General features: G+C 61.5%; 1 protein-coding gene across 1 annotated transcript; it reads left to right on the plus strand.

The window, feature by feature from the left end:
• On the plus strand, positions 1 to 9,749 carry Gata5 (GATA binding protein 5; the record flags this gene model as incomplete). Its single annotated transcript, XM_005410057.2, is given in 6 exon segments — positions 1 to 233; positions 1,729 to 1,904; positions 7,465 to 7,590; positions 7,973 to 8,060; positions 8,756 to 8,880; positions 9,179 to 9,749. Coding segments are annotated over 6 exon segments (904 nt in total), but the record flags the coding sequence as incomplete, so codon positions are not given.
• Between the last annotated feature and the right edge of the window lie 3,929 nt (positions 9,750 to 13,678).

Consider the following 13,678-nt stretch of genomic DNA (forward strand, 5'->3'; position numbering starts at 1 on the left):
CGGCGGCGGAGCGGGGGCCCGGGACGGCGGCGCCTACCAGGGCGCGCTGCTGACCCGCGAGCAGTTCTCGGGCGCGCTCGGGCGGCCCGTGGGAGCCTCGTACCCCACCACCTACCCGGCCTACGTGAGCCCAGACGTGGCCCCGGCTTGGACCGCAAGCCCCTTCGAGGGCAGCGTCCTACAAGGCCTGCAGGGCCGCCCGGCCGGGCTCGGAGGCCGCAGGGCCGCCTTCGGTGAGTCCGGGGCCGGGGCCGGGGTGGGCCTGGGCCGGGTGCTGGGCCGCTCGCGGAAATCCCGCACCCTGCGAAATGAAATGCGGTCCTGTCCCCGCGTGGGGCCTTCCGGGCCAGTGCGACCTCGGAGCGGTGAGCCACGGGAATGCGGTGCCGCGCCCGCCCCTCGGCGAGGAACCCCGCATCCGAATCCTTTCTAGCGAACAGAAAGCGCCTTTCATTCATCCGAACCCCAAGAGCAGTACGGATTGTCCTAAACTTTTTTTTGTTTTTTTTTTTTAAAGTTTTGCAAATGATTTTTATAAAGTTAAAAATACCAGATTATTTAAGTAAGTCGCCACATTTATTCATCTGACCTAGAATGTTTGCGTTCTGATTTGACACCCGGTTTCGATCCTTGCGGGAGCATAGCTGCGAATCATCGGATTCCGGATCTATAATGCGGGATGGTCCCACCCGGGTTCTGAGTACGCTCCCGACACCGTTAGGCTGAAAGCCCAGGGCCACACCTCTGTGCTTGAGCCCTGGGGATCCCCTGGACCATCCTTCTGGGGCCCTTGGGGCTTCGACGTTGCGGGGAGCCGCCTTTTGGCCCAGGCATAGCAGCGGGGACCCCTGGCCCTGGCGTCAAGGCAGCCCCAAGCCTGGCTCCCACCCCGGGTCGGGAGATGATTGATCCTCCCCCCGCCCCCGCCCCCGCTGCCGCCTGCGCGTCGCCGGCGCCTGGCCAGGCCTGGAGGGGACCCGTGAGCTCTCCGCCCCCGGGCTGCCACCGCTCTGTTCTGCCTGGAGAGGGAGGACAGGAGATAGCGTTGCGACCACAACAAAGCTGACAGGCGGTCCGAGCCCTCCTAAGTTGTTTTTTTGCTGTAGTTTTTGGTTTTGTTTTTGTTTTTTTGAGACAGGGTCTCTCTGTGTAGTTCAGGCTCTCCTTGAACCCACTGTGTAGCCCTGACTGGCCTCCTCCTCACGGCAGACCTCCTGCCTCAGCCTCTGGTGTGCTGGGATTACAGGAGTGTGCCACCATGCCCAGCCCAGCTCCTTGTAGGATTTTGAGACTAGTGCAGCTTCATAGCCCCTGTAGGTTCACCTACTTTGCAGAGGGCCCCAGCAGGGTTGGCAGCACCACCTAGCAAAGGCGCAGGCCGGATAGAGCCCCGCGAGCGGCGCCTTCCTCGGCGATGTAGGCTGGCTTGCTTCCCCTGCAGCTCAGAAATACGGTGCCGGCACCAGACCCTGGTCAGGAGAGGGCCACCCCAGGTGTTCGCCCAAAGGCTTGGTTTATTGTTCACACTCCTCCCCGACAGAAAGGAGGCTAATGAATTTTATTATGTGCAAATTAAAAGTAAAAATGAAGTGAGACTGAGCGCCTAAGTGCTTGAATAGAGTAAGTTTAAGGCACAATTGCAGGAGGGTGGAGAAGCTGAAGAAGCACTTGGCCCCAGGGGCAGGCAGAGGCCCGGCTGGCTCAGCTCACAGGCTGCCTGTCCTGCAGTGTCCGACTTCTTGGAGGAGTTCCCCGGCGAGGGCCGTGAGTGTGTCAACTGCGGCGCCCTGTCCACGCCGCTGTGGCGCCGAGACGGGACGGGCCACTACCTGTGTAACGCCTGCGGCCTCTATCACAAGATGAACGGTGTCAACCGCCCGCTGGTGCGGCCCCAGAAGCGCCTGGTGAGTGCAGCCGGGTGGTGGGGCAGCCAGCGCGGCCAGGGCTTAGCAAGGGGAGTGCTCGGCTCTCTGCACTCCCGGCCTGTGGTAACCTCCGGGGCTGAGGGGGGCACTAAGCGTGCCAGAGCGGGTGGGCGGCCCCCCTCATAGCTCCGCTGCCCTCCCCTGGCATCGCGCAGGTGCAGGCAGGGGTCAGGAGGGGGACTCCTGGTGGGGATGCCTGCTCAGCACCCCCATTCGCCGTTTCCCAGGAACTAGTGCTCAGCTACCTGCAGGCCGCCGGCTTTTTGGCAGGGCCTGGTTTGGGGGCAGTCTTTGTCCGGTGGGCGGGAAAGGAGGGCAGTGCGCCCAGGGGAAAGTGTGGCTGCCGGGTAGGTGCTTTGTGGAGACAGTGAGGTCCTCAGCGGGAGGCTCTTTGGATCTGTGACCCCTGAGGAGCAGTTTCTAGCATACTTCCTGGACCCCAGGAAACTGGGCTTCTCTGACTCTTCCCAGCCTTGTTCAGCAAAACTTTTCAGTTTTGATTCTTCCTAGTATGTGTCAGGAGTGGGGGATCCCCGTGTCACCAGAAGTTGCACAGGAGTGTGAAGCGGCTTTGTTCTGACCCTCAGAAGGACAGACCTCTAAGTTTACAGATGAGGGCTGGGAGTGTCGATGTTGTGTGCAGGTTGGCTGATGTTAACAAGGTCTCTGGTCCAGCAGGGTGCCCTACAGCACCAAGTCCGTGGATTTGACAGTGTGAGTCCCATGCAGCACCAGCGCCAGTGTCCCCGGAGAGGGAGGGAGTCCTGTGGTGGAGGAGGTCGTGCTCTGGCCTCTGGGGCTATGGCTCTGCAGGGCACTCGGGTCCGTGGGGGCCCGCAGCCTGTGCTGAGACAGCCCCTCCAGCTCCAGTAGGCAGGAGCTCCTGGGCAGCAGTGCCTGCCTTCTCCTGGGAGCTGGCCCTGGCCTGGGAATCTGCAGGCCTCCCTCCACACGGCCTTGTGCTGGGAAGGGCACCTGAGTCCTCATCACCCTCGGAGCCCTTCCTGCAGCAGATCCTGCCCCTCCCGGCTTCCTCATCCGGTCCTCTGGCCTCCATGATGGGGAAACTGAGGTTGACAGGGTAGGGAGCTACACAGGTCCTGTAGGACTATACCCCAGGCATCCCCACAGCTTCCTCCAGGAGTCCAGCCCTCCTCTGGCTCTGTCCACTGCCCCCATGCCAGGCCCTGCACTGGGGACCAGGAGACAGCCAGCCTGTCTCCTCCAGGGACAGAGGAAATTCCTGACTTGGGAGCCACCAGCTAAGCACTCACAGTAGCTCATTTACAACAGCTCAGAGGATGACCCTGGGCTCAGAGAGCCTGAGCAACTTTCCTAGGGCGCACAGCTACAAGCAACTGGTACTGGATTGCCCCAGCCAGCCCTGCCTGAGTCTCCCAGACGAGGACTGGACCCCAGCCAGGGGCTGCAGGATGGCATGGGCAGCTCCCCAGCACTGTGAGCCTCAGCCTTCTTACCCGAGAAATGGGCGGTGAATTTGGAATTGTCCTGTCATTCTGAGGCAGACAGCTAGGAGAGGCCTGGGCTGGCTCTGGGGGCAGTGTGGCCAGTTTCCTGGTCTGGGAGACATGGGTAATAGCTGTGGGGCTGTCTCCTGGGTAAGGGACCACTGTTTACCTGCTACTGACCCCAAGGCCACAGGCCCTGGAGGTTGGGGATGGTGTGGTCACTCCTGTGTCCAGGCCCATCCAGACCTGATCACGAAACAGCCAGGAGGTGTTTGCAACATCAGACCTTCACAGGGCCCGCTGCTGTCTTCTCCTCAGAAGGCCCTGGGGTTCTCCCCTAACCTGCTCCAGGGGTCTTACCTCATGACTCAGGGAGCTCAGCCTGACCACTTGCCCACTGGCTGGTCCTGGCAGAGCCAGGCTGGGCGTGGAGGCCCGAAACTCAAAGAGCCCTGAGGCCAGAGCTGGGCCCAGGTGCTCCCAGCCATGGGGGCTGGGCTGGTCACCCCCACAGACTTACCCTGCAGCTCCCCAGCTGTGCCCCATGGGTACAGCCAGAGCTGATGCCCCATGGGTACAGCCAGAGCTGATGCCCCAGAGGGGCTCCCTAGCACATCTTCCCCTGACCCCCATGTGAAGGGTTTGGAAATGTCACCAAGAATACGGGAAATGACAAAGGCAGCCACGTCCCTGCTCCCCAAAAGGACCCTGTAGCTTTCTGCCCCTGCGTGCCCCTACTTGAACACCAGGCCCCTGTTGGGGTGGCAGGGGTGGAGGTGGAGTGCCCTCAGTGTCCCTGGGCCACGCGCCCTGTGCCCCTCCCGCCACCTGAGGTCCACACGTCGGACTTAGCCAGAGGCTGTCTGAGCCCCACAAGCGCCAGCCCTGCGCAGCAGTGCCCATGCTGAGCCTGGAGTCTGCAGCTGAGGTCAGAGCAGGCAGCAGGCCACTGCTCACGGCCGGCCCCAAGAGTGGCCACTGTCACGCAGGGCTGAGCGCCCTTGGCCGTGAGCAAGCCTGGCTCTGGATGGGTCTCCACCTTCTAACGCTAAGTGACGCCATCTCCTTCCTGCACAGACCTGCACGCCTCTTCTCGCAGAGTCGGTTCGCCCTGGCCTGGACGAGCACACTCCTTAGCCAGTTATATCCACTATGTGCTCCTAAAGGGGACTCCTTTGTCATGGAGGCATTGGGGGCCCCAGACTGTCTCCATGGCGCTGATGCTAGCTGTGCACCCACTCAGTCTTGGGAGGCAAGGCCTTGCCCACACTGACTTATTTGGAAGTCTCAGACACAGCGCCTGGAGAGCCGCGTGGCTTTGCTTCGGCCTAGCAGGCTCTGAAGATTAACTTCTGAAAAGGAGGTGCAGCCAGCAGAGGCCTGGCCATTAGGCAGCCAAAAGTGGCCTGGCCTCCCTGCTAGTCCAGTGAGGAAGGACAGACAGAGGCGCAGGCCCTCGGCCTGGGTGTGGCAGCAGCAGGGACCCTGGCACAGGGGCAAGGAAGCACAAGGAGGGGGGTGGCTCTGTCCACCTCAGCCTCTTCACTCTGGTCTCTGCTGGCTCAGCCTCGGTTTCCTCTATACAGAGGCAATCTCTGAGGCTGTAAGAAAAGGTAAATGAGAAAGCAATTTGAATTTTTTTAGGTCATTCTCCCCGCCTCCCCATTTTTGTAATTTTGTAGAAGTAAAACACACACACACACACACACACACACACACAAAGAGTCAAAACACAGTAACTATAAAAATATCCACTGTGGCCTCCAAACTTCTTGCACTGCCAGGGTCCAGCTGGCAGGCGGGGGGCCTCCTGTGCATGGGTACGGAGTGGGGTCGCTGGTTAAAGAGCCTGAGGGTCCTGCTGGCTTGGGGCCAGGGCTCTCTCTGTCTGCAGGGATGGCGGAGATGGGGAGACTGTAGTGTCGGGGGTGGGGGGCAGCTAGTGAAATACAGGACAGCCAGTCAAGTGTGACTTGCAGGTACACGGATATTTGAGTACTTATATCCCAAACAGGGAAAACAAAATACACATCGTCTCTGTTTAGCCAGGCTTCCCCAGGTTTGAGCTAAACCTGCAGCCCTGCAGGAGGCACCAAGGCCAAGGCCCTCCTACCTTGGCAAGCAGAGGGTGGGTGGCGCTCTGGGGGAGTCTGAGCCTCCCACTGGGCTGTAGGCGCCAGGAGGGCAGAGGGGGTGTCCGCAGTGCCCGCCTCTGAGGTGGTAGAAGGGAATGAGGGGCCGGGCAGACAACTCCTGGGCCAGCTCTCCAGGGAGACCTGGTTGGTGCAAGGGCTGGAACTCTTGCCGAGGGGCGCCCACCATCTGCTGCGGACCACAGGCAGCCCTTCCTTCCAAGGAGCTGCCAGCTGCCCTGCTCTCGTGGGAGCCAGTCCCACCCCCACCCTGCGAGACTGCCAGTGTCTCTGAGTGGCCTAGAGGCCATGGAACAGGTGTCCCCTCGGTCTTCCCGTAAGACAGGAGCTCTACCTGGCCTCTGTCGTGTTCCTGCTCCTACGGCATGGGGGTGGGGCAAAGACACAGTCTCTGAGGCTTGGGGAACGTGCCTGGTGCTGAGGGCTTCAGACGCACCCCCGTCTCACTCCCAGACGCCCTCAGGAGCAGGCCTGTGCCCTTGACCATAGCACGGGGGACGTGAGTGAGCAGATGGTCAGCAAGGCTGGCACACTCAGTCGCTGCTCAGCTCTGGTCCTCTCTGTAGTGCTGAGGGAGGGGGAAACTGAGGCTGCCGTGTTCATGCACCCTCATGCCACAGGGTGGGTTCTTCTCTCACCAGGTTTGGCTGTCTTCATTATTTTCTGGCTCTGTCCCGGGCTAGAGAACACAGAGCGGATATGGCTTAGGGCGTGAGACCTGGGTCTCACAGGCTGGCTCTGTGCCTGTATGCCAAGGTGCTGCTGGTTGGCCTGAGTGCAGGCTGCTGAGGGAAGACAGGCAGAGGGGCTTTTTGAACAGAGGCTGTTCAAATGGAGTAAAGGGGATGGTTGGGTCAAGGGCCTTATCTGAGGGGAGCCCAGGGCCCGCTTGGGGGCAGAGCTGCACACTCCAGGGATGGGGTCTGAGGAAGGTGGCTGGGAAGGGCAGTACTATGGGGATGGGGACGGGCTTCCAGCCAAGGTGTCCAGGGGGCCCTGGCCAGTGTCCCTAGGCTTTGTGCAACATCCAGACACTGAGGGTAAGGCGGGCAGGAGAGGCAGCTGGGGACCCAGAGCTGAGGGCCCGTGGTCACCTGCGGGGGTGGTCCCCAGGTAGCCAGTGCCGCAGGCACAGCATCACAGCGCTTGCTAGGCCCCGACTCCTGTGCCCTGGTGGACCCGACTCGGGCCCCAGAGGCTTCAGCTGCAGGAGGTCTGGCGTCCCTGGAAGGCCATCTGCTGGGAGCCAGGGCAGGAGGGGGACAGGTCAGTGCCTGCGGGAGTTTTCAGAGGTCCAGTCTTGCTCTGACTCCAGGCCTGGGGCTCAGCCGCGGGAGATGTGGGCAGGTGAGCCCTGGTACTGTCAGCCCGTGTCCAGGCGGCCCTGGGGAGCCGTTGTGAGCCCAGTGTGTGCCGGGACCCAGGCTCAGCAGAGAGCTGTGCGGAGGGACCAGCAGCCCCTGTGCCCCACCTTCAGGCTCAGAAATTCAGGCTGAAGCCCAGCTTGGGTGACTTACAGAACTCACAAGATGACAGTGATACCTTGTGCCGGGCTGTCATAGGCTTTAAGCCCACCACCAGCCGTGGTGGGTTTACTAGTGCCGTTTTACTGTGGGGAAACTGAGGCCCAGGAGCTGCAGTGAACAGTTCCAGCTCGAGGGCTGGTGAGTTGAAGCTCTGAGGAACCAAGGACACCATGTGCTGCCAGGCCAGACCAGGGCAGACCTCACAACCTTAGCACCAAACGCTTCTCCCGGCCCCCGGGCATCTGGACCTGGCTGCCAGTCAGTCCAGAGTCTAGCTTCCATTCCTCCTGCTCCAGGGAGCCACTGCTGCTCCTAGCAGCTGCCAGTGAGCCCAGGGCCTGAGTCCTGCTGCCCCACATGTGGGCCTCACACCAGCTTCCTGTCCCCGCAGTCCTCATCCCGCCGTGCCGGGCTCTGCTGCACCAACTGCCACACTACCCACACCACGCTCTGGCGGCGGAACACAGAGGGGGAGCCTGTGTGCAATGCCTGCGGCCTCTACATGAAGCTGCACGGGGTGAGTGCAGCCCTGCCCGGCCTCAAGGCTGTCCTCCCGTCCTGGCCAGTGCTGGGAGCCCGGGGCAGGATGGCCTCTGTCATGCCCACTGTGCAGATTGGCCCACCCCTGCCATTCCTCCCAGGATGGACCCTGGCATCCCAGTCACGCCAAGCCCGATGGCACTGTGGGAGGTTGGGGTGGGCACTCACAACTGTTCCCACGGGTTCCTCTCACCCTGGCTGGAAAGAAAGAGCTAGGTAGAGCCGCCCAGCCAGCACTGCACCTGGGGCAGGCCCAGGAGTCTGGGAGGGACCGGCTCTGCTGGGCTTCAAGGCTATGCCGGAGGCCCCAGAGGTGAGCAGGGACAGGGACCGGCCACCCACCGTCCTGTCCCCATCAGGTGCCGAGGCCACTGGCAATGAAGAAGGAAAGCATCCAGACTAGGAAGCGGAAGCCAAAGAATGTGGCCAAGGCCAAGGGCTCCACAGGTTTGTGGGGGCTGGGGGGCACCCTGCCGCTGTCCTGAGCTAGCCCAGCCCCTTCCGGGAGTCACTGCTAGAGATGCACACATGGCCTCCCTCTGTGCTCCTAGGCCGCCTGGCTGGAGGAGGGCAGGGTGGTGTGAGCTGGCTAGCAGGGTGCAGAGGATCTGGTGGAGGGAGCCAACACCACCACCACCTCTCACGCATACACACACACACACACACACACCCCTTCATGACTGAGAGAACACACACACACACACACCACCCCCTGCATGACTGAGAGAAGCCCAGACACACACACACACACACACACACACACACACACCCCCCCCTTCATGACTGAGAGAACACACACACACACACACCACCCCCTGCATGACTGAGAGAAGCCCAGACACACACACACACACACACACACACACACACACCCCCCCCTTCATGACTGAGAGAACACACACACACACACACCACCCCCTGCATGACTGAGAGAAGCCCAGACACACACACACACACACACACACACACACACACACACACCACCTCCTACATGACTGAGAGAACACACACACACACACACCACCCCACCCCCTGCAAGGCTGAGAGAAGCCCAGACCTCTGAGCCAGGACGGAGGGAGGCTGGGCCCGTGGTAGGAGGGGAGGCATGGGGCTGCACACCTTCTGGTGCCTCCTTCCCCCAGGATCCACAGCACACGCCACAGCTTCCCCGCCCACGGTCCCCAGCACCGAGTGCTCAGCGGCCACCCTGAAACCAGAGCCCAGCCTGGCATCCCCAGCGTGTGCCGGGCCTGGTGTCGCCTCTCAGGTGAGGAGCACAGTGGGGCAGGGCCCAGGCAGGATCCGTTCTTTCCCAGGGACCCTGACGCCTCCTCTGAGGGTTGCAGAGCCCAGCAGAGCCCCTGTGAGCTGTCCCCAAGGCTCTGTCCTCAACTCGGCTGGGCACATGGCAGCCCCAGCCCCCACAGCCATGCAGGCCTTAATGGGAACCACCCGCCCCACCCCACTCCAGGGTTGGGGTCTTGGGGCAGGTGGCTCTGTCGCAAGCGCTCCTGACCCCAGCACAGTCGCTGCTGCCCTTGCATCTCGCCCACCCCTCCCTGCAGGCCTCCGAGCCGGCAGATGACCCCCTGGCCCCCAGCCACTTGGAGTTCAAGTTCGAGCCCGAGGACTTCGCCTTTTCGTCCACCGCCCTGGGCCCCCAGGCCGGCCTCAGTGGGGCCCTGCGCCAGGAAGCCTGGTGTGCACTGGCCCTGGCCTAGGTCCCCAGACAGCCTAGCATTGGGGGAGCTCCCCAGGACAGCACCCACAAATCCACGCGGTGCCTGCAGACCATGGAGCCCACCTGCCCTCCGAGACCGGCCCCCTGGAGTGAGTCGGGTGGTCACAAGTGTCACCAGCAGTGGTGGGGACGCTCCTGTGCCCCGGCCCAGAGGGAGAGAGGAGCCAGAAGGAAAGGACGCACCCCACCTGACAGCAAGGGACTGCCACGCCCTGCAGCCAAGGTCGACTTGAATTCCCTTGTCAGCACTCACACATTTCAGCAGCATTTCCAGGTTGCAGCAGCTGGGGAAGGCTCCCAACTTGCTTCTGTAAAACCCGGATTCCAAGCCGGCATGGTGGCACACACCTGCCATCCCAGCACTTGGGAGGCTGAGGCAGGAAGATCGCCAGGAGTTCGAGGCCACCCTTGGCTACACAGCAAGTTCTAGGCCAGCCTGGACTACATAGCGAGACCATGTCTCAAAAAATCAAAAAGACCAAAAAACAAACAAACAAAAAAACTACCTGGATTCCAAGTGAAATACCTGAGGCCACCCCAGTAGCAATGGGGGACCCTGGGCGTGGGGTCTACTGGGGCCTCAAGGTCTTCCTCTCCACATTCGAGGGAGGGCGCCGTGGTACACAGTCGTTCCCCTCCCAAGGGCGCAGGACTGCCAGGGTCAGAGGTGTACATTGTACACTATACTAGGACACCACCCCAAGGAGGAGCCGGCCACACTGCAGACCTCCCCAGCTGTGTGTTTGTTTGGATGGCTTCGCAGAGGGCGCAGTAAAAGGCCTTGTTCGGATGGGGTCTATGTCCTGTGGCCACTCTGCATCTTCATGAGGAGAGGGCGCTCTCACTCTGGAGCTCAGGCTGGCTGTATACTTGCAGTGACCCTCCTGCCTCAGCCTCCTGAGCACTGAGATTGCAGGCATGTGCCACCATGCCCAGCACATGGCCACTTCTTAATGGCAGTGTGACGTGTCTGGGGGCCCCCTTAGGACATAGGCATTTTCGGGGGCGGGGGGCGTGGCCGCCTACTCTGGCTTAGCTGGGAGTGTCCAGCACAGTTATTAACACTGCCACACTGGGGCATGCTGGGAGCCTGATGTTGGGGAGCAGCAGGGAATGAGGTGTGTGGGGAGCCACGTCCCCACACTCACCCAGTTGCAGCTTTTCTCCAATAGGACCTGATTTTTCCAGGGAAGCCAGAACCTATATGTTTTTACATGTGAACTCCTAATTCAAAACTTTGGCCGGGCATGGTGGCACACGCCTGTAGTCCCAGCACTCTGGAGGCTGAGGCAGGAGGATTGTTGCAAGTTCGAGACCAGTCTGGGCTACAAAGTGAGCTCAAGACCAGCCTGAACTGCATAGTGAGACCCTGCCTCAAAAAGACCAAAAAAACCCACTTTGTTTAGAACTTCCATCTTGATTGTAGAGTCCCTGAAGTATAGCCAGTCAGCTGTAACCCAGCTGACCAGAGGCCAGCGCGTAATGGACACTGGTTTAAAACCTTACACCTAAATGCAGAATCGTCCGCCCGGAGGCCGGGCCTCCAGCGTCTCCAGTCCAGTTTCCGCCTGAGGATGCTGGGTTTCTGAGACAGTGAAGCCTGACCCCATGATGCCACGGCCCAGAGCCCTGTGCAGCCCCAGCCAGGCCCCTGACCACGGGCAGCGGCTTTAAGGTCCTCAGTGGGTGGGGAATGGACGCTGGGCAAAGCAAGACAGCGGGGGACACCAGGCGCTGGTGCTCAGGGTGGCACAGGGTGGCCCTGGAGGTGCGGCAGAGGGTGAGGTGACGGCGTCTCCACCCAGTGGGCCCTGCTTGAGCCTCCTTGCTGTGCCTACTTCAGGAAAGCTGCTCCGACACCCGCGCCAGCTCCAGGCCCCACATCCACCAGACCCGGCTCAAGTGAGACCCCAGGCAAGGGCCTTGTCCTGGTCCCTGCCATGGGGTGTTTGCAGCTCCGTGGGAGGGCGCAGCACCCTCACCCTAAGCCCTAGTGCCAACTGAGAAGACGCCTGGGCTTCAGGCCTTGGTCTGAGAGGTCCCAGGTGTGAGCACCGCGGCGTGAACCCCCAAACCCACCGGGGCCTGGCAGGCACCACGGACCCTGGGCCCTCTCCACTCGACCATGGGCATGCTGCCATCTGTCCTGGCCTAGAGGCCTTGGGACCTGCCCAAGGGCCCATTCCCAGGTGAGGAAACTGAGGCACGGAGGTAGGTGGTCTCCTGGCCAGGGAAGGCTTGGTGCCTGTCGGAGCCCCTGCATAGCCGCTCACATCTGCTTCCCACCTTAGCCCAAGTCGGCAGGAGCAGCAGGGACAGTGACCCCCGAGCGTCCACCAGGCCACAGCAGACTGCGGCCCACCCAACCTCAGTATCCAGGCGCCAGTGAGCCTCCGGGGACGGGTCCACGAGCGAGGTTCCTCCTGCCCGATGAGAAAGCACCAGGGCCGTGTGGCTGCATGAGGGCGGGGCACAGGGCCACAGTGTGGTCCCCACTGCAGTGCTTTCCCTGGCGGCCCCATGGCATGGGCCAAGTCTGTACCACTCGTGTAGCCTGGGCAGCCCCTGGGAGGCCCCAGATACATAGCTGGTGCCAGGCACTGACCCACAGAGAGGCTCCCAGCCCTGCCATGGCAGCAAGTGTGTACCTGGACGTATGTCCCCTCGACTGGAGGGTGTCCCTGGCCTCCCACCCAATGCTCAGTCCTAGGCACCCTGGGGAAGGGAGAAGACCCCAGTGAAACCCAAATCTCAGGCATATGGTGTATAGACAAGAGGGGCCCAGGGTTCATCCGGTGAGGTTTGTAGAGGGGACCTTTTCTCCCTGCTCCCACACGTGCTCAGCCCCCACCCGCTCCTGGGCCTCGCTGCGGGGTCACGGTGTATCCGGTGTGCTCGCTGCGCACAAGGGCTGCACCTGGACCCTCTTTGGGTTCTATGTGTGCTGGGGATGGAACCAGGGCCCCTCTCACGCTAAGCAAGCACGGTACCCTAATCCCTTCCCCAGCCGCCTTATGTGCTTTTGGCAGAACGGCTTCCGAGGCCGCTCTTCAAGGGGCAGCTGAATCTTGGGGACACCATCATGTCTCCCTGCACAATGACTGGAGCTTCCAGGGGTGCAATCAAGATGAAGGGCCATTTGTCCATTGTCAAAAAGAAGATGAAGGGCTGGGGATTTAGCTCAGTGGCACAGCACCTGCCTGGCAAGCGCAAGGTCGTGAGTTCGATTCCTGGTACCAGAAAAAAAAAAAAGAAAAAAAAGATGGTTCATTACAAGCGGAGTTGAAGTCTCTAAGGCACCCATATGCAAATTGTGGCGTGTGTCTGAGTAGGGAAAATCGCAACCTGGGGAATGACAAAAGATACCAGTGTCTGATTTGACCCAGTAAGGACTTTTCTTAGAAAAGCCCACTTACTGTCACTGTCATCGGATCTGTCACCAGCATCAGCGCTGTCACCAAAAACACCGAAACTGCAGTGCCCCGAGCCGGGCCATCTTAGGAAGGGCACCAACTTCCCACACGCCCTTGCTGCTGCCCTTTGCCGTGACCACAGACTGTTCTGAGGGTGCTCGTGGCCGCTCCCCAGGGTGTGTGGACGGTGTGCGGGACAGAAGCAGCTGAGGGGCGGAGAGCGGCCGGAGCCACACAAAGGCAGGGCGGGGCCGAGCCCTGGCCACACAACCCAGACCCATGCTCTCCTTGAAAGGGATGCAGGCCCCCTGGCCCCAGGCCCCATGATTGTAGGGACTGCAGACCTGTGGCCAGATGTGTCAGAGCCTCAGAGCCTCTCTAGTCCCACGGGCGCTGCCTGGGGTGGGCAGCAGCTGGCATCTCGGCTCCCTGGAGGCCTGGGCTCAGTCTCAGGGCTCAGCTGGTCAGCCACCCAGGGGTCCCCAGCTTCCTGTTCCACCTTCTTGCAGCTCCTGGCTTGTCATGGCCAGGTCACCCTCCTCACCAGCCAGCCAGGCTGGGCCTCATCCCCACCTGGCCCAAGCCGGGTCCTCAGAGAGCAAACACAGGTCTCCCCGGGCTCATCGCTCAAGGGGACAGCGGGTCCAGGGAACCCAGCCCTTGGGCGCTGACGTCCACCACATCTTGCTCTGGGTAAGACATAGGAGGCTCTGCACATGGGCTCCATTCTGCAGATCAGAAAGTGAGGCCAGGGAGTTACAGCCCTGCCAGGCTTCGGGCAGGCAGACCCTGAGGTGCCTGAGCGCCCCCCTGCGTGCACTTTAATGGAGACTGAACCAAAGCAGAGGGGGCTGCCTACCCCCCCAGGGGAGGCTGGCCCTCGCAGCCACGCAGGGCAGGGTGGGCAGCCG

Source organism: Chinchilla lanigera, unplaced genomic scaffold (assembly GCF_000276665.1).
Source record: "Chinchilla lanigera isolate Chin_1 unplaced genomic scaffold, ChiLan1.0 scaffold00127, whole genome shotgun sequence".
Taxonomy (NCBI): Eukaryota; Metazoa; Chordata; class Mammalia; order Rodentia; family Chinchillidae; genus Chinchilla; species Chinchilla lanigera.